Below are 24,028 nucleotides of genomic sequence, written 5' to 3' on the forward strand. Positions count from 1 at the left end.
TCAACGAACCAAAAAAATAAAATAATAATAATAATAATAATTATATATATATATATATAAACCTATAAAAGCATTACATTGTAGACCGCCGAGCCGGCAGGTGGAGGATGAGCTTTTCTTCCTCTCGAGATTTCTTCCCTTTGGGGAGTTTTTTTTTATCACCACTGTTTGAGCATCTCTCTCCCCGCTTGGGGAGTATTTTTTTTTGTTTTTGTTTTTACCTCACTTGCTGTCTCTTTGGGGGGTTCAGGCCTGGTTTTTGCCCACTTCTCCCTCTGCTACTGTGTAAAGTGTCTCGTAGGCAGTTTGCCTGTAGAAAGCGGCGCGCAAATAAAATTTATCTGACCTGATTTGATCCAAGAACCTTTAAAAAAAAGGTGTTCTTAGGAGTCAGAATCGATACCGTATCAAAAAACACGACTATAAACAAAATGGTCCGCAAAACCTACGCCTCACCGTTTTATATGCCAGTGTTGAAAAGTCAACTTTGTTCAACTTTTGAAATTAGGTTTGACCTGAGACCCCAGAAGATCTGCTGAAAACAACAGCATCACAGCGTTTCCATCGTCGCCGCCCGGGGAAAAGGAACTCGGCACACAATAACAATGAGAGGGAGGGGAGAGCATGCAAACAGAGAGGTCAGGGTGGGGAAAGACCAGGGGCCTACATTACCCACAAGCGTGGTTTTTCAATGGTAATCAAATCAGTGTCGGGTTGATGTGCTATATTGATGGTTTTTTTTTTTTGATCTTGTACTGTGTGTCATGATTTAAGTCATGTATAATGTCGCCATTAATAAGGGATTTAATTTCTAAAATGTCTCATTTCATGATCATACCCAAGAAAACAGGTGCCAACCATATATTTGACTGGTTTTAGCTAATCAAAGTGCTTTATTACAGCTAAAACCTGGACGCTCAGTGAACCTACAGTAGCTACCACCACTGCACTCCACGCTCTAGGGTATGATTTTAACATTGTGGACACACACACTCACACACACACACACGCACACACACACGCACGCAGACACACAGACACACACACACACACCTGAGAACAGGCAATCAGGCAATGCACTTTTCTACAAACATATTAGTGTGAAAGTTTGTACTTATGATTCTCTGATTACCCCAATAGAGAAAACGAGCACTCCTAAAAAAGTTCAACACGGAAAGGGGAACCATTGCTTCTTGAATCTCAGTTGATCGAGTGACTAATCATCCAAAAGTTCTCAAATGACTATATCCAATACATACATGATTTTATTCTTGGACATTCATTTAAATTAACATACAATATCTACAAAAGAATTACATCTCTTAAGTTGTTCACAATAGCATTGTGAGTAAATTTATTGCAATTAAATTTATAAATAAATTACCTGAATTCAGTGGGAGCCATTTTATAAACAGACACATCGCAGGTCTTGTCCTTTTATAACAGAGTTACATCCAGTAGTTATGGGCTTCAACCAGTACTGAATATTTATTTATCTTGACATTACAGATATTAAATGTATCAAGCCCTTTGGAATCAATTTTACATATATAAAATGACGGTACTGCAAAAAAAAAATTAAAATACTGCATATCAGAAAGAAAGAAAAAAAAACATTACAGAAAATTTTGAAAAAAAAGAGGAAAATGAAGTTCAAAAATAATATAAAAGACAACACAATGTAACATATACACAGTACTGGACAGGTGAGGGGTCTGTACATAAGAGTGCTGCACTTAGACGGTGGTGGCCATTCGTACAGCTGGGGGAGACACCTCATAGGGGAGTGTGGAGGACCGCTCTGATGGGGCCTGGGGGGCGGAATAAACAGATTAAATGAACAGGCGGGGGGGGGGGGGGCATGTACCTTTGGCATCTGGTGTCTGAAACCAAAATGGCACCCATTGGAACTAAGGTCATAAACGCATGAAATGAGTGTCCACTGATTACTTCAGAGAATACCGTAAAATATGAATGCTGAGTACACTGAAGCGCTTTTGATCTGGAAGCAGATGACCGACAGCTGTGATTGTCCTGCAGATCTCAGTAATTTTGGTACACATCGTCATCATATGAAGGTTGTCTCTTCATTTCCTGATACTTCAAAGCACACACACACACACACACACACACACACACAAAAAAACACAAAAACACACACAAAAGCAAACAAACAAACAAAAAGAAAATTAGCACATAAATATACAGCAGAAAATGTCTTCCCAAAAATGCTGGGAGACTTCGTCTGGATAAGGAGCATGTGCATTGCGGATTTTCACACAATAGTATTGTCCAGAGGTGGAAAGTCCAGGGGTCAGAGAGAAAAAGTCCTGCCCTGTCCTACCTACAAGCTCAGCCAGCTGATTTCACCAATCAGTTCTGCTTCCTGGTTGAAGAATTGTGCTAATTTGCAAATCCATGTGATTGGAACAAAATAATCGGGGAGAACTTTTACTACCTGGACCTGGGTTTTCCACCTCTGGTTTTGTTGTTTTGCAGACGATGTGACCACTGGGCACGTTTTGAAGTGTGCACATATACACATTCATGTTGACATTTCTATTAATATCATTTAACAGACTCTCTTATCCTGAGTGACTTTAAAAATTATAGGACAAGACAGCTTCATACCCATGTTTTCAGCAAGCAAAAACTCCAATGACTCCTGTCCACATAAGTTCCACAGACATTGTCTAATTTGACAGCTTTCATGAAATACGTTCCACGTGTCATGACTGCATGAATGGAAAATATCTGTAACACTTCGCCTTTCCTTGATTTTAAAAATCAATGTCTAATGGCTAACCTTTACATCCATTCATCCACCCATTATCTGTACCCGCTTATCCTGAGCAGAGCGTATCCCAGTGTGCATTGGGCGAGAGGCAGGAATACACCCTGGACAGGCCACCAATTTATCGCAGGGCCTTTTAAATCCTTTCCACAAAGTCCCGAAATCCTCAAGACACGTTCATTATGCAAGAGATGTGTGAAAGTGTTTTTTGAAGGATGTACTGTACCCTGGGTGCGTCCTCCACCTCATAGATGCTCTCTGGGAGTGCATGCTCTCACGTTTGAGTACACAGTTTTAATCTTCACTTCCTCCTCTCCAGCACATTTCACTTCTTTTAGGGAAAGGTCTGCGTGTTTGGGGCGCCTGTCACAGAGAGGTGGAGGTGGAGAGGGACAGGAAGAGGGGGAGGGGGAGGGAGGGAGAAAGAGAGAGGGGGGGAAAGAGAGAGAGGGAGGAGAACGAAGAGGGAGAGAGAGAGGGGAAGGAGAGGGAGGGGGGACAACGGAGAGGGAGAATGGAGAGAGGGAGGGGGAGGGAGAGAGAGGGAGGGGTGAGAGAGAAAGTGAGAGAGAAGGAAAAAGAGTGAAATAAAAGGAAGTTAAGCTAAAAGGAACAGCACTTTGGTAAAAAAAAAATTAAAAAAGACATGCAACATTTGCTTGCATTCTGGATAAGCGACTGAATTTGTAGAATTAATTTTTTGTTTAAACGCACAAAAATCCTGGTATCATCTTAATTTCCCCCATGTAAATAAATGACCTTTGTGCAATAATTAAATTCATTAAGCATTATGACACTATCAGCATTAAAGTTACAATCTCGAAGATTTCCGTTTCGTTCTCTTTGGCGGTACCAAATGGTGAGCAGCGGTAATTGCAGGTGTGTTTTTGGACCTCACTTCCCATAGACCAAACCGGACCCAACCAGTGTCGCCTGTGTGACGTCAGTCAGTTGGCACCTGGGCTACGCCAACTATTACACTTATTATTTACTGAATAAAAAATGGTTGTTATACAACAATGCTATGTACATACTCATTCATTGTCTAACATTAGACTAACTTAAGATGTCTTTACACTGCTGAGCTGGGTTAAAATGCTGCAGCAGACCTGGGGTAGAATTAGTGATGATCAATTTCCACAAACGTTCTTTATCCACCTTTTGCCCGGTATGAACATCTTTACACTGCAGAGAAGAATTCGCAGGATTCGCTGGGGCTCGTGCAATTATGTATCTCGTGCACAACGAACAGTCTTTTTCCTGAATGATTGTTGTGTGATATTTCTGAAACAACTGCCTTGTTTCTGATTTTGCTAGCTAAACTGTTCGAGAATGAAGCTGAGCTGGGTATTAAATTAGCAATCAGAATAAGAAGAATAAAACAAAAACAAAGGAGATTTCATCAAAAAGGGCATCAAGGCTGAAGGAACATATGAGGAAGCGTAATAAAACGCTAAACCATACTGCCGTATTCTTTTATTTAGTTTTCTCCGGAAAACACAGATATCAGACCCGGCTCTGCTCCACCTATACCCCGGCTTTATTGCAATATATTGATGAACTTGATGGCAATGTAAATAACGGTAACGTTAAGGCCAGTTCAGATCAATGATTCGCAACGAGACGAAACGGTTTTAGAATGTTGCAGAGAAAATTGCAGCGGTGTGAACTGGTTAGTTGCAGAGCGTCTGAAGCAGAGACTGTAAAAAAATAGCCGTTGCCTAGGGTCTCAAAAGACCCACCTTGTCAAATCGCCAAGTGCAACATTTACAATCAAACGTCTTGGAATTTTGCAAGTTGCATCCAGTCTTGTTGCGAATCATAGATCTGAACTGGCCTTGGCTTTAGTTAGCTACACTGCAACGTTGCAACAAGGTAGCATTGCATTAGAAAGACGGTTTGCGAGGTCGGTACCGGGCGGTAGCGTTAGCTAGCGTTTTTTCTTAATTGTTAGCTGACATTAGATTGTGTTAAGTACACTAGCTAGCTAGCTAACGCAACGTTACCTGATATGAGAGATGGATACTGTGCGCAACGTTGTCTAAACTAATGTTGCCTTTCTTGACATGGTCCGGTAGCTAGCGTCAGCTGTGCAAATAGCTTAATTTATAGCGTAATTTAGTAATGTTACATTGTCATCAAATGTAATACGAAATCTACATCAACAAATAATATGACCTCTCGTGTTACACAAAAACTTATTAGGGTTCCATAACCCGCTCCCTTTCTCTGTTATTGTAACGCTAGCAGACACCGGAAATAACAGTACGCCGCTCACACACAAGTGAGTTGAAGAGCAAGCCTGTTGCGTCCACCTACCCTCTCTGGCGGACCAACCACTGATGTGTGATGGAAAACGCGTCACTAACTATGCGCCGCTTGTGATTTTTTCCCGGGAATGTCACCACAGACACCCAGTTCTATAATCATAATAATCATAATAATAATAATAATTAATAATAATAATAATAATAATAATAATAATAATAATAATAGGCTCAATCACCATTGTGTCACCTAATTCAGTGATAGATAGTGACTTGACAGAAATTTATTTTAATGAAAATCTTCGAGATTATTACTTTAAAAGCGCCTTAGTATAAATCTTGAATTAACTCTTGCTCACTACAGACTCCTAGATTAATGCACTGCAATTGTAATACTGGGCATATAGCCTGTTTCTGCAAATAAAATGACCTCAAAAGTCTCCGTTAATATATGCTTAGATTTCAAGTAATCCGTTTAAATGAGCAAGCCATTTATGCGAGTATAATATGAGTACTCAAGTTACTATTACCCAATTAAAGTGACACACAGTGCATACAGTGACAGTTAAGCAAATGGGTAAATTTCAAACGTACCTTTTAGTGCGTTTACAATATAAAAATGCTCCCAATAGAAGACATATGAGCACAGCTCCACCGATTGCTCCAAGGACAATTCCCCACTTTCCAAAGTGCTCCACTGTCAGAAATACAGGCATCATCATCTTTATTATCAGCCATGGCAACAGTAGTCACAGTAACAGGAATCCAAACTCTTTGAGTTTGACACGCGTTTTGAGGCTGTGAAGTATAAAGGTTAGGAAAACTGGGCTTGCAGCTCAGAGGTTGCCATTACATTACCATTTATGCTAAATGCAAGACTGTGCTTCAGTCAAAATGTTGAAACTTCCTCAATTCAGTTCAGCAAAAACCATACATATGGGTACTGCACATACAAAAACAACTGTTATGATTCATACTTCTAGTGTTTCACTAATAATAACATCATGTGGTAGAGGCCCACAGTAGGGGACTTTTGCGGTGTTAAAGTTAAGCTCTGGTCTGTAGACACAGAATTATAAGCTCCAGAATTATATAAATGGTTAAACATACCACTTAGCACTGTAAGGGCAATAATAAAAAGGTGTAAAACATATGGAATGGTTGAAAATTTGCCAGGAAGAGGAAGCAAGTGCATGTTGTCCCCACGGATGATGAGGAAGATGGTGAGGGAGGCCATTCATAACCCAAAGATCACTGTTTAAGAATTGCAGAGATTAGTTTGTTTCTTGCAGTCAACAAGTAAAAAAAACAAAACATAAAATGGCATCTCCATACCAACTGACTCTTTGGAAGGGTGGAGATGCCATTTTATCAGGAGCTTGCCAAACCTCTTTGGAATTATGACTGGAAGAGGATGCTATTGTCAGATGAGACCAAAAATTAATGTTTTGGCCATACGCATTTATTTACTTCCTTCAAAATGCAGTCAGTCCATTCTTTTTAAACTGACAAATAAATTGCAACACTTCCTGTTTAGTACCACAACTGTACTCACAGATAAATTGATGTTTATCGAACCTGTGTTATGAAGTTGTTCCACTGACCTACATCGCTTTGGATAAAAGCATCTGCCAAATAAATGTAATGTAACGTATTGTAATGTTGCAGTGTATCTATAACATCGTTAAATTGCACATCAGCCATTAACTCACCGTTAATCAATCCAGTTCTACCCAGACTTAAGTAACACATTCGCACATTCGAGCACTCTGTCCCTGTAACTGCAATCATAAAAATACTCAACAGTCTTTGCACTTGTCTCACAATGTAAACTGCTATAATGTGTATATTATCGCGAGCTCAATTCAATGCAAGGTGCAGATGTCACCCGGGCTCATTTCCCTAGCCTTCCACCTCTTTTCCCTAGCCTTCCCTTGATGTTTGTCTTCCCCCTCTCACACCCTCTTCTACCACCACTGCACCACCCCTGCATTTTCTGCATTTTTTTTCCTGCATTGTATGATTCATTGTATGTATTCATGTATTGTAAAGCGTCTTTGAGACCATGAAAAGCGCTATATAAAATAAATGTATTATTATTATTATTATTATTATTAATAATAATAAATGAGCAAACTGAGGGACTGACATCATTAAAGTGCGTTTTTTTTTTGTGCTAGCCACACTCGCCTGTGATAGGTAGCAGGTAGAAGTCGTCTCCGTGCTCATTGGTGGCATTGCAGTAGAAACGGTGGCCCCCGTCTCCCATTGGTCCAGTGAGGACAGACCTTAGGACCCGCCCACTGAGTGTGGACGACGTGTTGCCGCTCTCATTAGTGGAGGAGCCCACGGAGGACCAGGTGACCTTCGCTGGGGGGCTGGAGTCCACAATGCACTCACACCTCCACTGCCCGTTACCCAGGGTGCAACTGGAGTTCCGGAGAATAAGAGGGGCATCTGGAAGAGACACAGACAGACATGCGTGCACATCCTGAAAGGGTAAACAGATGCACGCTAAAAAAAAGGGTTTGAAACATACACATAATAAACATGTACACAGGAGCCCTTCATGGATGTTCAATCCCACAACGCACTGCTGCGGGTCTGTGAGTCAGGGGGTCTCAGATTAAATCATCTGAGATAAGATCATTTTCAAAACTTCATTTGATAAAACTTTTTTAAAATTTATTTTTAATTGAAAGTCATTTTCAAACAATAACTGTAAAACATAAGAGGACCCCCTTTCTGCAACAACAATGTTAAATGCAAGACTGAGCTCCAGTCAAAATGTTGATACTTCCTCAATACAAACCACACCAGCAAAAACAAACCATACATATGGGAACTGCACATACAAAAACACCTGTTATGATTCACACCATAGGTGTTAAAGTTAAGGTTTCACACAAGAGGTTTTTGCAGACTCTGGCCTGTAAATAGATGATGAGTCACGAATGCACTTTTGCGTCATGTCCTTACGAACCGCGGATACTCAAATCTGGCCCTCAAAATCAGTAGCACTGCCCTTTTTCTCTCTCTGCCTGACGGTCCATAGTCCAATAATGCCTCTGATTGGCCAGAGATTTCAGTCACCTGGTGCGTCAGGTTTAAATCACTCCCTGATTAGAGGGGAGGAATGAATCTGGTAGTACTGCTGCCCCGGAGGCTAGATTAGATTACCCCTGCTCTATACACTTGCCCTATGTGTCTTACACAGGGCCCTAAATCAGGGGTCTCCAATGCTGTCCAAAAAGGGCCGGTGAGGGTTCAGGTTTTTGATGTAGTCCAGCGCTACATCATCTGATTCTACAAATTAACCAATCATGATCTTCAGTCAAGACCTTGACAAGTAGAGTCAGGGGTCTTATGATGGGTCCCTGTGTATTATAAAATGTACGCAGGCACATCATCATAACTGCACTGGCCCACATTGCCCCTGGCCATAGCCCATTACTGCAATTGCATAGCCATTCCCCAACAAAATGCACTCGCCCACGTAATCTCCCAAAATGCACTTCAGTCGAGAACTTAGAGAAATAGAGTCAGGTGACTTTAGTGCTGGGCTCATACAAGAAAACCCACACCCACGCCAGCCCCCTTTCGGATAGGACTGGACACCCCCTGCCCTAAACTGAGAGGTCAGAGAGAGGGACGCGCTTACACTCCACGTTGACCGACGTGACGGGGGAGCTGGACTCGCCCATCTGGTTCCAGGCGGTGCATCGATAGGGTCCGGAGTCTCTGGCCACGGGACGGACCGACAGCTCGCTGGACTCCTCCTCCAGCCCGATCTCCTGCCCGTCCCGCCCCAGGTACCAGCGGTATCCCGACGCCTGTGGGTAGCCCTGTCCAGTGCAGGACAGGGTCACCCCCTCTCCCTCACGGGGGCGGGACGGGTGCTGGGTCACCATCACATTAGAGAGAGGCGCTGAAACAAAAGAAATATGTATTTAGAAACTGTGTCGAAAATTGCATGGTGTTACTTTTAAATGTTTGTGTATTTTAAATATCCCTTTAAATAACTCTTAAAGAACTTATATAGTGCATGCATGTGTGTTTTTGTGTCTGAGTATGCATGCATTATGTGTGCACGTGCACATGCATGTGCATGAATGTGTTCATATGCATGTGTGTGCATGTGCATGTATGCAGGGGCGTGGTTGTGTTCATGTGCGTGTGTGTATGCATGAATGTGCCTGTGTGTGTGTGTGTGCGTGTGCGTGTGTGGTTGTGTTCATGTGCGTGTGTGTGCAGGTGCGCGTGTGTGTGTGCGCCTGTGCGTGCGTGTGCGTATGCGTGTGTGTACACATGTATGTGCGTGTGTGTGTACATGCGTGTGTGTTTGTATGCATGCATGTGAGCTGCGTGTGCATGCATGTATGTGCGTGTGTGTGTGTGTGTGTGTGGTGCATGTGTGTGTACACGTGTATGTCTGCGTGTGCGTGTGTGCATGTGTGCGTGCGCCTGTGTGTGCGTGCGTGTGTGTGTGCCCGTGTGTGTGTGCGCCTGTGCGTGCGTGTGCGTATGCGTGTGTGTACGCATGCATGTGCGTGTGTGCGTGCATGCGTGTGTGTTTGTATGCATGCATGTGAGCTGCGTGTGCATGCATGTATGTGCATGTATGTGCGTGTGTGTGTGTGTGTGGTGCATGTGTGTGTACACGTGTATGTCTGCGTGTGCATGTGTGCGTGCGTGCGTGTGTGTGTGTGTGTGTGTGTGTGTGTGTGTGTGTGTGTGTACGCATGCATGTGCGTGTGGGAGGCAGTCACACACACCTTTCACATACACCCTGAGGAGGCGCTCCTCCTTGCCGTGCCGGTTGCTGGAGACGCAGGTGACGCTCACCTGCTCGGTGGCGGCTTTGCCGGCCCACTCTCCCCTCACCGTGTGCACGCTGGTGGTGCTGGGCTGGGCGGGGCTGGCCGCCTGGGTCACCCCGTCCACCCTCCACTGCAGGGAGGCCGAGGGCCTGGCCGTAGCCTCGCACCAGCAGCTCACAGCCCCAGCATAGAAGGAGCACCCCGAGGCCTCGGATATGTTGGGCTGGTCTGGAGGGGAAGCAGAGGCCTGGGTTCAGACAGCAGCAGCCTTCACTTTCACCAGGGGGTGGAGCCAATGGGGTACATCAGGAGAAAGGGGTGGAGCTAAGTGGTACATCGAGGAAGAGGCGGAGCCAAGGGGGTACGTCAGGGGAAAGGGGTGGAGCCAAGGGGCTATGTCAGGGAAAGGGGTGGGGCTATGGGGGTACATCAGGGGAAAAGGGTGGGGCTAAGGAGATATATTTGGGGAAGGGGTGGAGTTAGGGAAATATAACAGAGAAAGGGGTGGAGCTAAGAGCTTATAACAGGGAAAGCTTTCCCAGGCACTACCGAGTCTAGGGGGCCCATAGAGGTGGGGTGTGTATGTTTGTGAAAGAGGACCGCTTGAAAAAGAGATGACAGTAAACACACACACACACACACTCACACACACACACACTCACTCACTCACACGCACGCACGCACGCACACACACACACACTCACACACACACACACACACACTGTAATCCCATAATCCCAAAAACACAAAGTACGCACACTCTTTGATGACTTCAAAGTCAGACGAGCTGCCACTCCCCACGCTGTTGCTGGCTTTGCAGCGGAACAGGTTCTGGTCGCGGCGCAGATTTGAAGCTTTTATGTCTTTAGAGGTGGCCTCCAATAGCTTGGGCTGGCCTTGATCCACAAAGTACCACTGGAAGGAGGTCGCTGGGGGGTTGGCCTGACTGCTGCAGGACAGGGACACACTTCCACCAGGTGGAAGTGCGTTTGGGGGTCCATGGACACTCACAGATTTCGGGGGATCTGGGGAAAGGATAACAAAAATGTGTAATTGGGCCAATAGGGATGCCTGGTCGGCCCGCAGGTAGAGGGTACCAATGTTTGGCTGGCATTCTGGTGGAGCATTGCTGGAATGTTGCTGGGATGTTGTGACTGGCTAAATTAGGGCACACAACTACCAATAAAACATTTTTTCTAAAATGTATTTTCTCCATTATTCCAATTTTTCTTTTGCCTGATAGTGCTTTGGTAAGTGGCAAGCTTTATGCTCAGATTGCGGTAACCATGGCAACTCACAGGTGACACGGAGCACAATCTTTCTGCTGGCTGTCCGGCCCCCAGGATGTGTGACATCACACACCACGCCCCTCCCATGGTCCGCCGAGTTCACTTTCCAGGACGTCTCCACGGACATGCACCAACGCCCCGCCTCTTCTTTATTGTGGCTCCAACTGAGCGCCCCCCTGTGGTTGCGGAAGGAGACGGAAGGGGGGGAAGGGGGGCAGGTGTGGATGACATCACAGGACAGTTTCACCACATCTCCCTCTGTTAGATCACTGCGCAGCACCCTTATCTCCGGCTGAGGGGCGTTATCTGCGGATAAAACAAATCGCGCACATGCACATTTAAAGTGATAGGGGGTTGTCTTCACCAACACAACACACTTGGTAACCAAAAAAAATTATAAAATAAATGAAAAAATGAAATAAAGATTAATTTAAAAAAACAATTTGTAAGTCAAGGTGCAATTCAGCATGTTTGGGCATTCCAACATGTCGAGAAAAAGGGGGGGGGGGGGGAACAGAAGGGAAAAAGAGTTTAATCACAACTGCTGGTTTATTATTTTTTTATGTACCTGTAACCTCTAATGTCACCGTCTGATCATAGAAGTAGCCGTCCAGTTGATTTGGCTCAATCCACACATAGATCTTCTCAGCGTTATGTGCTTCTCGTGTCGGGTTGATTTTGAGACTGCAGTTCCCCTTTCCCGCTCTGCCAATTAACTCCGTGCTGTCACGAAACTTATCTATGACGTCCCCCGGTTTGGATTCGCTGTATACCAGCGGGTATCCACGACTGACGTACTGGTACCAAGTGACTTCAACGGCCTCGTTAGCGGTCGGGGGAGTGAAGGAGCAAGGAACGACGATGCAAGACCCGACCGGAGCGGACATCTGCTTAGGAATCGTCACTGACCACGGCTGTCCAGCCGCAGCCACACTCCAAACTGCCAGACCTGTTCAAAATAACAGAGACCGCAGAATTGCAATGCGGTAGGCTAAACACTCAAGGTCATAAATATCCTTTTCATATTTTTACGATGGATAATACTGATATATGTTTGTTTTTTTTTGTTTTTGTTTTTTTGCTATGTACACAGTATTATCTGGTCATCGCTGTCTAATATTCAGCCAATTAAGCACTTTCCCCATTAAATTTATGGGAGAGTGCTACAAACACAAAAACATCTGATGGTGATTTTTTTTTAAACAAGCACCACCATCAGAGAGAGAGAGAGCAATCCATTGTCATCAGGACACTTCAGTTCACCTCTATGACCTAATTTAAAACACTCTTGCAAGCTTTCGTTGTTACCTTTGATTTCCTTCCATTTCTGTGACTGATTTCTATTATTATTTCACTGCAGCCTTCGTAAAATCCACAGTAAATTATCCCAGTGAACGTTTTTGTGTTGAAAAGTCGGTGTTAAGTCCGTAAAACGCCCTCTTGGTGTTCAGGTTTAAATCCGACTACATTTGGTTGAAAAGTGAAAGGACGTAGCCAGGAAATTTTCGGGTAAAACTTGAGCTGTATTGGGGTTAACCTAAAAATGGTGTCCAAAAATGGTGAGCTATTGTTAGTGAATCAAAGATTACATACAAGAACCCGGGCTGATCTGCGCAGTTCAGTACAACTAACTAACAGTCACTCACAAGTAAAGACAATACATCCAATCGCTCTCCTAACACTCTCCAAGCATTCCCAAGACACACTCTAAAATCCCCTGGGGCCACAGCTTCTTTTATCAATTTTTGCTAACTCCTCCTGTTGTGGAGCTTAAATTTAGTACTTCCCACTAATTTCTTTTGTTAGTCATGTCCTGTTTTTGACACCATTATTTCCCAATTCTTTGACACCAATATTTATGAGCCCCTTCCTTCATTAAAAAAAAAAAAATGCTGGTGCTCATCTCCCACATGAATCTCCCTCCCCCTTCTATCACAAATCATATATTCTGACGATACATTTGCGTATAAGGCAGAAGCTTCCTGTCATGGTTCTGTGTTCCTGTCTGTGTTTTCCCTGTTGGGCCGCCAGATGGCGGCACTTCTGTTTTGTGTCCTGCTCCCCCTGTGTAATTGTAGGATTGTTTTCAATTGTCCTATTATTGTTTGCTGGTCGTCTCGTTTTCCCTTCCCTCTCTGTGGCCTGATTGTTCATGGTGCCCTCCTGTGTCTCGTCAGTGTCTGTTCTATTTAAGTTTCCCTCTTCCTTGACTCAGGTGCTGGATCCTTGGGCGTATGCCTCTACTCATGTACCTGCTCCATGTGTTCCTGCCCATGTTCTGGTTTCCTTGTTTTTTTGGATTTTCTGGATTTTCTTTGTTCCTGTGTTGTTTTGAAGTTTTCCTTCGTTTGTTGAGAGTTGCCCTGCAAGGCCTTTCGTTCCCTTTTGTTACCTTTTCCTTAAGTAAAGTCTTTTCTGATCTTTTGGAGTTTTGAGTTTGTCCCCCTCTGCATTTGGGTCCAAACCCCCACGCACCCTGACATATCCGTTCGTTCTACGTATATGCTTGCATACAATGCTTAATTCGCAGGGCAGAAACTGTGTGTATTACGTGTTTGTTCGAATTGCACGTTTTTAATATGAAGCACTCACTGCTGCAGGTTGTTAATCTTATGGCTCAGGTTGACCTTTGTCCACTCTGCATCCTCCCTCCTTTGCTAGCCGTATGATGCATCATGGAGGTGGCGGCTGGTGCTCTTGAATACATTCCTTTCCCATATACATTGGGCTTGTGCTTTTTGAGTACATATATATTTATTTCCCACACTATAGCATCCAAAAATATCTTGTGCCCTCGCAGCTCTCTTGAAATACCGCGGCCAATGCATTTTCACACATTTTAAGACCGAAACTGCAAAAGATAGGTCGCGGTATTTTAAGCCCCCACCCCCAAGGAAGCGAGCACATGCTTCCTCCTGCCAGTGCAGTGGACTGTCCATCAAGGTTAACATTTTATCTGAACTGCAATAACTATATAAAATATATCTTACTTTTTAGAATGTACACATGTTGAAAGCCATAGGTAAAGGCTAAAGATAAAAACAATCAAATTCAGAATACCCAGTGTTACAAATGCAATTTCCTGTATTTTGAAAATACAAAATACATGTATTTTATCTAGATACATTTTCTGGCTCCACTATTTTTGTATTTTATTTTGATGCATTTAGTTGAGGGGTATTTTGTATTTTGTAACAAGATACAATTTGATGTATCTTTGCCCATCTCTGCCTGCACCCACACTCGCCCTTGATACACCTGCCCCAAGGGTGCCAACTCTTACTCTTAATTATTCAATTAGGAAAGTGCCAGCACTAGTGTATGTACTGTACACTAGTTGTCCAGGAAGCTAAGGTAAGCTAAATGACCTTTGGTATCCACGTATTGTACGTCGCTTTGGATAAAAGAGTCTGCCAAATAAATGTAATGCAATTAGCTGCAACAAAAACCAGCACACACAACCAGCTGCCCTGGGCTACAGTTGCACTCAATGCTTACAGTAGTACTTGCGTCTATACTTAACTGAACAACCCCTCATTATCCCTGCAGGTTAATTACCAAGATCCATAAATGCAAGCAATTCCAATTGGCGTATGTTACAGTACCTTGAATGACACTGCAAAGAACAGATGATCTCCTGAAGGAACCCATGAGCTCTGTATCTAACGTAAGAAAAAGACACTGACTTCATGGGTCAAATGTAACAAAACAAAACAAAAAAAAGAAACAGACGTGATTATTTGCAGGATGAAAATGATTTTAGACTGTCTGGCAGCAGAAGAAAGAGGTCCTAATCCCTGGTGTTTTATCAAATGTACAGTTTGAAAAACTGTGTTATTTCGAGATTTAACTTTGAAGACACATCCTTTTATGCAGTTGATTGCTACATGACAAACATTCATTTCCTCAGAAAGATACTTTTAATTAGTTGAAAAAAGACACCACATAAGTCACTTCCTCTGTCAAACCAATTGACATACCTTCACATTCAGAAATATTATGAGTTGTGAGCGATAAATATAATGTTCTGTGTTACGAACCTGCAGGATCTTGAAGTTGTTGTCTTGCTTTTGAGAAGTGCGTATGGTTTGCACTGGTCCTGCACAGTGCTGCATTCCTCTTTCAGAACGTCAGGACTGATGCAGAGCTGAAGATTATCTTCTGCAGGGCATGACTACTACGACACAAAACCGTGACCTCAGATAGCAATCGCTGCGGCCAGCTCTAGTATTTACACCACCCTAGGAGAGATTGGGGAGGGGGGGGTGGTTAGCTCATACCCTCATCCCCAGCCCTAGATAGATCCCCCACCCCACCCCACCCCCCTCTTCTAGACAGTATTGTGCATTTTATTTTATTTATGGGTAGGGCGATCAAATTAAGTTCTCTACATGAGAAAATATAACCTCACTTAAACTGGGCGAGGCTTATTTTTGGTCTGTGAGGAGTTGCTGTTTGGGGGGGGGGGGGGGGGGGGGGGGAGGGGGGCTGGCCGGGGTTTTCGGTAGGAAGAACTGCCTCACACCCTCATTCAGCCGCTCATTGTTATTCCCATGACAGTACTCAAGAAGTAAACAAGGAGGGTTCCACTGTTCCATGTTGATGTTTTAAAATCTAAAATTAGCACACACACACACACACACACAAAAAGATCCACCTCTTAAACGGGGAGAAGCCAGCAGTGGCAAATTCAGGGGGAGAAAAAAAAAAATCAGATGTAAAAGAAGAATACTTGCCCAGGAAAATGCAAGAGCTCTCAAGTGCAGTGATCCCATTTGGAAAAGTAATGTATTTACTTTGCCGGGAAATTCTAAATCAATTTAAATGTAATGTGCAATATATGTATAAATACATAAATTAATACGTAGTTAAACTTATTTTAAATATATGTATGAAATGCACATATGCCTCACAACATTATATATCAATATATGTAAATACATGTCATAAATATGCAAAATAAGCCTATTTTTAATATTTAAATATATTTTCACAATATATTTGAGGTGTATATAAATATATATCTATATCTATATCTATATATATATAGAGAGAGATGTATTTATTACACATTACATAAACATATGTAGTTCCAATACATCATTTCTATGTATCATTTTTCCTTATGGGAAATACAGTCACATTTATGTGTAATTCCCTAGGAATGCTATGGGTGACGCTACAATCATTGTTTCAGTGAGAGCACCTGGACATGCTTGCAACAGTCAGGTATCCGTGATCAGGTATTGGCTGACGGACAGTGGCACTGGCCACCAATCACAACACAGACCCTGTGTCTGTAATGCATCCTTCAGAGGCCTTTATTGTGTTTTATAAGTGCTTTTCAATACAAACAATGTTGCGGTCTATATGGCACCCAGTGGAACAGATGAACAAACAAGATCAGTTCCTACGGGTCATAAGAAATGACCAATCCAGTTTTATTTCCTTCCACAGCTTGGCATGCGCTTTTTTAAAATAACGATTCACACACTGTAAAGTCCTGACTGAGTCTTCTCAGCATCAATCATATATAAAAATGCAACGCAGTTTTTATGCAACCTTATGAGCCTTTTCAGTAAAAAGAGTGTTCTCGCTGTTAGTGTTAATCAGTTTAACCACCAGGGTCCAAGTTGAACTATGCGGTTGTTCCCTGTACTTGGACCGGTACTTCTCTCTAGGGGTTTCGTCATACTTGTTCCTGGTTATGGTTATACACTTTGTTGTACGTCGCTCTGGATAAGAGCGTCTGCCAAATGCCTGTAATGTAATGTAATGTAATGTAATGTAACATTGACTTTTAACACTTCTATGCAAGGAGTATTATTATTTTTTTTAATTAAAAAACCACTGTTACAAAAAAAACAATACAAATTTTATTTATTATTTTTTTTAAAAGTATCTCTCCTTTTGTTTCACTGCCTCAAATCGCAGAGGAGCGACCGGCTCGGCCCCTGCTGTCCCACAGCTGACCAGGAAGTCACCCAACAGGTGTCGCCTCACTCGCACAGCCCCCTGTCAATCACCAGCAGGAAACTGACAGGGCGGGAGGCAGGAAGGGGCGGGGCCACAGCGCCCCCCCCCCAGACCACGCCCCCTCACAGCTGGTCCTCCCAGGGCTCGCGCAGCCTCTCGACCCCCCTCTGCCGTTTCCTGCGTCGCCTGCGGGACAGATTTGGACACGTCTGGCTGACCAATGGCAGGCCCTCACAATTCCTTCAGCCAATTAAGACACAGACCCACCACCAGACCGGAGGAGACAAGGCCACACAATCACATTGGCGCTAAACTACACAGTCTGTCAACAACCCTGTTCCTGGAGATCTACCATCCCACAGCTTTTCATTTCAACCCTAATTTGGCACTCCTGACTCCACTAATTAGCACCTCAATCAAGATCTCCAGCTGGTGAGTGAGGTGTGCTTTGTTAGAGTTGGAATGCAAACCCATAGGACGGCAGATCTCCAGAACAGGGTTCTAGTTGTTGAGTTAGGTGCACTTGGTTGGGGCTGGAGTGTAAAACTACAGGATGTTACATCACAAGGAACAAGGTTGGTCACCGCCAATGTTGTATACCGAAGAGGGTGAATTGGTGAAGGAATGCCAGAGAGATGGTAAATGGACTGCATTTATATAGCGCTTTTATCCAAAGCGCATTACAATTGATGCCTCTCATTCGCCAGAGCAGTTAGAGGTTAGGTGTCTTGCTCAAGGACACTTCGACATGCCCAGGGCGGGGTTTGAACCGGCAACCCTCCGACTGCCAGACAATTGGTCTTCTGAGCTATGTCACCCCAGAGATGTCCAGAGATGGATTTTCTGTTGGTGGGCAAATTATGTCTTGGAAGTAGTTCTGTTTAGAATGAGAATAAATAGGAATTTTCCCAATCTTGCCCCCAAAATGAGATACTTAGCCCAGAGGCTGAATAAGAAATTTGAATAATTTATTGGCAATGCCTATGTGGTTAAGGAAATTTTGTAATGAAAATGCAAGCTTGACAATAATGTTGTGAGAAATAATTTTATGTGACATTACCTCCGTTCTGGATGGCGCATCCTCATTCATATTTATGAAGCAGGTTTGACATTTCCTCGGGAAGTTAACTCACCAGACTGAATAACCTAATGAATGCGTTCACACTGTTTTAAGCAAGCAGGAAAATACTTGCTTTTTAGCTAGATCTCATAATCACTGTTTTGCTTCTTAACACACACATGCTTCTTAAATATGAATGTAAATATACATATAATTAAGATAGTTCAGCCTCTGTGCATATTCAGGACGTTCCCTGACAAGAATACAAGTTGGATCACAACTTGCAGACACTGTTCTCCCTTGATTTGCATTATAACACGCCTATCTTGTGTCAAAATCCCACCATCTTTGTGTACCGATGAGAATGGTCTTCTGTGAAGCAGTTTGTGCTGCAAACCATTGTACGAAAAGTGCTATATAAATAATGTTTATTATTATTATTATTATTATTATTATTATTATGACAGTGATCTCCTTGCTGTGACAGAATGTGTTTGTTTTGCTGATAAAAGTAACATATTTTCTTTCGTGGAGTAGAGGGGTTAGGGTTGTCTGCAAAACTCTTTAGTTTTCTGATTTTATTTTATTTTCTTTTTTGAGGTGGTGGGGGAGTTTTGGCAGCTGCGGTGCTTTTGTTCGCCGCGGCAAAGCGGACTGGCGGGTGAGCGTTCCGCGGACTCTTACCGCCACGCGAGGAAAGCCAGGACGCCGCCGCCGCCGCAGATCAGGAGGAGGACCAGGAGGGCCACGCCCACCGCGGTGCCGCCCCCCTGGCGCTCACACGGCTCTGACGAGCAGAACGAAATCGGGCGAGAATAAACACACACACACACACACACGCGTCTCCGTTCTTCTGGAAACTTCTCATCAGTGAGTGCAGGCCTTCCCTCTCTTACCCCTGGCTATGCTACAGACAGGCCTGTGCGGCCAGGTGTGTGTATACACTACAGGTGTGCAGACAGGTATGTGTATACACTACAGGTGTGCGGCCAGGTGTGTGTATACACTACAGGTGTGCAGACAGGTATGTGTATACACTACAGGTGTGCGGCCAGGTGTGTGTATACACTACAGGTGTGCAGACAGGTATGTGTATACACTACAGGTGTGCAGACAGGTGTGTACAGACAGGTATGTGTATACAGGTGTGTACAGACAGGTGTGTGTATACAGGTGTGCAGACAGGTGTGTGTATACAGGTGTGTACAGACAGACGTGCAGACAGGCATTACCTGCGGTATGGGTGTACAGACAGGTGTGTGTCCAGGTGTGTGCAGACAGGTGTGTGTGGGCAGGCCTGTGCAGACAGGTATGTGTGGACATGTGTATGCAGTCAGGTGTGCAGACAGGTGTGTGTGGACATGTGTATACAGTCAGGTGTGCAGACAGGTGTGTGTTCAGGTGTGCACAGTCAGGGCTTACCTGCAGTGTAGGTCGCTGAGCTGTGTCCCAGCCGGTTGCTGACGATGCAGGTGAAGTGTCCGCAGGGTCGGCCTGACAGGTGCAGCTCGGTGCCGTCGGGCGAAGCGCGGCCCACCTCCTCCGTCACCGGCGCCTTCTCGTGCAGCCAGCTGTACCGCGGGTCCGTGCCCCACGCCTCCCCGCACCACAGCAGCCAGTGCGACACGTTTATCGCCACGGAAACATGGTTGACCGCCTCTGGGGGGGGGGGGGGGGGGTGGGAGGTGGGAGACAAGTTTTACAAAGAAAGGCAAACACACGGACACACACTCACATGCACACACGCACACACACTCCCCCTCTCTCCTCCTCCCCCTCCTCCTCTCTCCCCCTCCCTCTCCCTCCCTCTCCCTCCCCCTCCCTCTCCCTCCCCCCCCCCCTCCCCCCCTCCTCCCCCTCCCTCCCCCTCCCCCTCCCTCTCCCTCCCCCTCCTCTCCTCCCCCCTCCCCCCCCCCGCCCCCCCCTTCCTCACCGTACTCCCGTACGGTACGTGCAGCGGAGCTCCTGGACCCCGCCGTGCCGGTCGCCGTGACCGTGTAGATCCCTCGGTCTTCGTGGCTGAAGCCCGTCACCCTCAGCGTCGCCCCCTGCTGCTCGGTGGTGACGCGCGCGTCCGGCGCTTTCCCCGGAAACTCCGCCACCTTCACCTTCCCCCGGTCGGTCCTGCCCTCCGCCTCCCTCTCCCACGTCACCGTGGCAACCTGCTCTCCATCGGCCAGGTCCAGCCGAGCCTCCAGAACCAGGGTTTGACTCAGAATCACATAGACCGGTTCCTCACTCTGGAACTGGACCGACAAGCTCAGGACCAGCTCCGGACCTACAGAGAGAGGAACAGAACAACACTGTATCTCACTTCTAATTATACCATAAAACTTTTTTTTTATTTTTTAAAACCATTCGAAAACTGGACATCAAAAATTTTAACACGTACATTTAAAATACATCATCATATAAGAGGTGTGTTTTTATGATAAGTTTTCTTTTAACATTTAAATTTTTTTTTTTTACTGAGTTGAAGTAGGTGGAATTAAGCAAATACCAGAAATTTGATTGGCTCTTGTCTTTTTCTGGTGGTACTGCTCACCACTTTTACAAATCAGAATTTTTTTCCCCTAGAGAGCTTTTGCTTCTACAATAATTGGGCGATTCATTGGTGACGACAGATTAGCGATTGCTACCACAATAACAATGTATTCATACAAAACAACTTTCTTTCAGTGTGTACAATACAGCTAGTTACTCCTGATTAATTTATACAGCCTTTTTTGCTCACCTTTATTAAGGGTGGCAATAAAACATCTGAGTTTAAATTCCAAGGACACAGGAGCTGCTCCTGTTTCCTCCTCATGGCTGCGCACACGGGCAGTCTGAAGTTAAATGCTGAACAGACCGCATTTATATAGCGCCTTTACCCAAAGTTAAAGAGCCCTCATACACTACATGGCCAAAAGTGTGTGGCCACCAGACGTCCAACATCTCATCCAAATTATGGGCATTAATATGGAGTTGGTCCACCCTTTGCTGCTGTAACAACCTCCACTCTTCTGGGAAGGCTTTATACTAGATGCTGGAGCATTACTGCAGCGATTTGCTTCCATTCAGCAAGAAGAGTATTAGTGAGGTTGGGCACTGATTGGGCGATTAGGCCTGGTTCACAGTTGGCTTTCCAAAGGTGTTGGACACAGTTGTCATCAGGGCTCTGTGAAGGCCAGTCAAGTTCTTCCACACCGTTCCTGACAAAACCTTTTCTGTATGGACCTCGCTGTGTGTCCGGGGCCACTGTCATGCTGAAACAGGAAAGGGGGCCTTCCCCAAACTGTCAGGGAAGCACAGAATCATCTAGAATGTGATTGTGTGCTGTAGCATTGAGAGTTTCCTTCAGTGGAGCTAAGGGGCCGAGCCCACTGGTCATCAACGTGTCCATACACAGACAAACGTGTCCGCGGCAAGACTTGTCTGTGTCCGTGGCAACAAAAAAAAAATTGATTGGGAAATAAAGTTCATTTTTTTCCCATGATAATATACATTGCAATCTGTTTGAGAACAGCGAGGAGTACAATGAAGAGCAATACTCCTGCTCACATCAAGCCCAGACACCTGCAGCTGTGAGCGAGGTTTCAGTCAAACGAACGTTATTAAATCCCAAACACGAAATGCCGCATTGATGCCTGTTTTAGGATTGCCACCTGCCCAAATACAACGGCTGACTTTCCAGTCTCCAAGTTTTCATCATAACAAGGTAGGGCACTGTTTTTTTTATGTTAGAAATACTATCATCATGAATTGTGTAGCATATTAAAATATGTACTATGGCACACTGTGAGGTCTAGCATGCAACTGTGTGTTTCTGGTAATATTTGACCACTTCAAGTTTCGTATGTCCGTGATAAAAATCGCATTTTGACCGAAACGTCCGTCACAAGCCGACACGGTGATGACCCCTGGCCGAGCCCAAACCACGAACACATTTGGACGGAAGAGTGTCCTCCGGAAATGAGAAAGATGTCCAGGTGTCTAACAGGGGGCTCGGAACACAGTATGAGCTGTGCGGAAATTCCATTCAGGGGTCACCTGTCACTTTGCTGGGGGAACAGATTACGCTTTCAGATGTGCAGAGATTTTTTTTGTGTTATCCTTGACCTTTGCACTAATGATCAGACACTTATGATAAGATGGTTTGCAGTTTGCAGGTGACAAAGCTGAAAAAAAATTATCTCCAACAAACATCCCAGTGATAGCGGAAACTCACATAGCACCAAGAACAGACAAAAGACCCACACAGGACACCACTGCTGCCTCAAACGAATCATTCCTAAAACAGAGAGAGAGAGGGAGAGCGAGAGAGAGACACATGACAATGTGTATGAGAGAGAAAGTGTATGACAATGCACAATTTACTCAGTGTATGACAACGGGAACTTTACAAAAAGAAAAATATACAGAATGGTTGTGTGCTCAGCTCAACGTGACACGGAATGGAGAGATAAGACACGTCCTAAAGAAAACCAACAGAGTGACAGCGCCCGTGCTCTGGAATTCCCTTACCGCCAAGTCTTCGATGACGCCGTTCCGTTCCTTTCAGTTGCTCCGGTCGCTTCGGGCTCAGCTTCGGCACTTCAGCCCAAAGCAGGGGAACACTCCTGCGGGAAGGGGCGCCCAGTCGTCAGCATGGCCCACGGTTCTCGATAAAGCACCGCGAGCGAAACCCGAGGCGCAGCAACTGGCGTTTTCGCGTTTCCTGAAACGAGAGGTTAGGGTGTGGAGGGGAACGTAAACGCGAACGTCGCGAGCAGCTTTCCGGAGCTGTGCGAAAGTGTGGGAAACAGAGCTGGAAACTTTATCGTCCCAAGAGGAGGTTGTCTGCTTGCCGTGCCAGACGCACTGAATGAGAGACTATTAGGCGTCACCGTGTTTTTTTCTTCTTCTTCTACCTCGACAGTCTCCGTTTTCCTGCGCTCTAAATACCGCTGTTCTGTACCTGAACAATTGTCCTTTCTATTTCGAAATTAAAGTAGAAATTATGCTCTCTCGCTCGCTCGCTCGCTCTCTCTCTCTCTCTCACTCTCCCTCTCTCTCTCTCTCTCTCTCACTCTCTCTCTCTCTCACACACACCGGTCTCGTTTTCTTTACTGGAAAAAGTATGCGTGTGCATTATCATTGCCACACAGGGAATAGAAAAATAAACGAAACGACCACCGCATTCCTGGAACGGAAGATGTCAACAAGGTCTATTTAACTAGGCAGAACAATACACAGGCACGTCACACAGCGGTGTACTGTATTGACCTGTATTACGCTATCCTTAACTAACCCCCCGGCCAACCCTTTATATATAAAGTCCTTCAACAAACTCACTTTCGTCCCCCTTTCCGTCATGTTGTTGTTGCCATTTTTTCTTTATTATTTTTGGGTGGGGGTGTTCGTTTGTTTGCACTGTTTTGTTTGTTTCAGTTTTTAGAAAATTACAACGCTAAAATAAAGAAAACTTTCTTATTCATTAGAGTACAATTTTATTAAACCTCCAAACGTGACTGAAAGGAGGGTTCTCGTGACCGCGTAGGCTCAAACCCTGTCCTCACACTGGGGACCGGATAAGATGCGGTAACTATTTAAGTATACAAGTTGTTTCTGAGCTTCTTCCGCTCTGTTTTGTTTGCATATCTTACAAGTCATTATTACTATTACTACTGCTGCTACTGCAACAACAACAACAATTATTATTATTATTATTATTACCCGCTTATTCCTGATGGGGGGGGGGGGGGGGGGGGGGGTGTACTGGAACCTATCCCAGCATGCATTGGGCGGGAGGCAGGAATACACCCTGAGAGTTCGCGAGGGCACTCACAGGGCAGTGCACA

The 24,028-nt window shown here is 44.7% G+C and overlaps 2 protein-coding genes and 1 long non-coding RNA gene across 3 annotated transcripts; all 3 read right to left on the minus strand.

Annotated features, from left to right (window-relative positions):
• Nucleotides 1–1,247: 1,247 nt before the first annotated feature.
• Nucleotides 1,248–11,466, minus strand: LOC118213360 (intercellular adhesion molecule 5-like). The gene is made up of 8 exons (XM_035392277.1): nucleotides 11,180–11,466; nucleotides 10,640–10,906; nucleotides 9,837–10,109; nucleotides 8,723–8,989; nucleotides 7,252–7,518; nucleotides 5,656–5,758; nucleotides 3,021–3,157; nucleotides 1,248–2,100 (listed from the first exon to the last, which is right to left on the minus strand). The coding sequence occupies exons 1-7, from the start codon at nucleotides 11,295–11,297 to the stop codon at nucleotides 3,040–3,042; spliced, it is 1,413 nt and encodes a 470-aa protein (XP_035248168.1). The 5' UTR covers nucleotides 11,298–11,466; the 3' UTR covers nucleotides 1,248–2,100; nucleotides 3,021–3,039.
• Nucleotides 11,467–11,730: 264 nt separating this feature from the next.
• LOC118213390 lies at nucleotides 11,731–15,269 on the minus strand. Its single transcript, XR_004762412.1, has 3 exons — nucleotides 15,211–15,269; nucleotides 14,776–14,832; nucleotides 11,731–12,119 (listed from the first exon to the last, which is right to left on the minus strand). It is a non-coding gene; the product is annotated as an uncharacterized LOC118213390 (long non-coding RNA).
• A 1,763-nt stretch (nucleotides 15,270–17,032) lies between these two features.
• LOC118213370 lies at nucleotides 17,033–23,497 on the minus strand. Its single transcript, XM_035392289.1, has 6 exons — nucleotides 22,713–23,497; nucleotides 22,417–22,479; nucleotides 20,140–20,484; nucleotides 19,629–19,865; nucleotides 18,891–18,993; nucleotides 17,033–17,332 (listed from the first exon to the last, which is right to left on the minus strand). The coding sequence occupies exons 2-6, from the start codon at nucleotides 22,475–22,477 to the stop codon at nucleotides 17,269–17,271; spliced, it is 810 nt and encodes a 269-aa protein (XP_035248180.1). The 5' UTR covers nucleotides 22,478–22,479; nucleotides 22,713–23,497; the 3' UTR covers nucleotides 17,033–17,268.
• Nucleotides 23,498–24,028: the final 531 nt, after the last annotated feature.

This window comes from Anguilla anguilla, chromosome 1, assembly GCF_013347855.1.
Source record: "Anguilla anguilla isolate fAngAng1 chromosome 1, fAngAng1.pri, whole genome shotgun sequence".
Taxonomy (NCBI): Eukaryota; Metazoa; Chordata; class Actinopteri; order Anguilliformes; family Anguillidae; genus Anguilla; species Anguilla anguilla.

Coding starts and splice junctions, on each gene's coding strand:
- LOC118213360 (XM_035392277.1), bottom strand. CDS start 11,297: ATGTCCGTGGAGACGTCCTGGAAAGTGAACTCGGCGGACCATGGGAGG. Junction 5,759..7,251: donor CTACCTGCTACCTATCACAG/GCGAGTGTGGCT, acceptor TATTTCTGACAG/TGGAGCACTTTGGAAAGTGG. Junction 3,158..5,655: donor TATTGTAAACGCACTAAAAG/GTACGTTTGAAA, acceptor TCTCTGTGACAG/GCGCCCCAAACACGCAGACC.
- LOC118213370 (XM_035392289.1), bottom strand. CDS start 22,477: ATGATTCGTTTGAGGCAGCAGTGGTGTCCTGTGTGGGTCTTTTGTCTG. Junction 19,866..20,139: donor ACGTACCGTACGGGAGTACG/GTGAGGAAGGGG, acceptor CCCCCCCCCCAG/AGGCGGTCAACCATGTTTCC. Junction 17,333..18,890: donor CTGGCTTTCCTCGCGTGGCG/GTAAGAGTCCGC, acceptor TCTGTCCCGCAG/GCGACGCAGGAAACGGCAGA.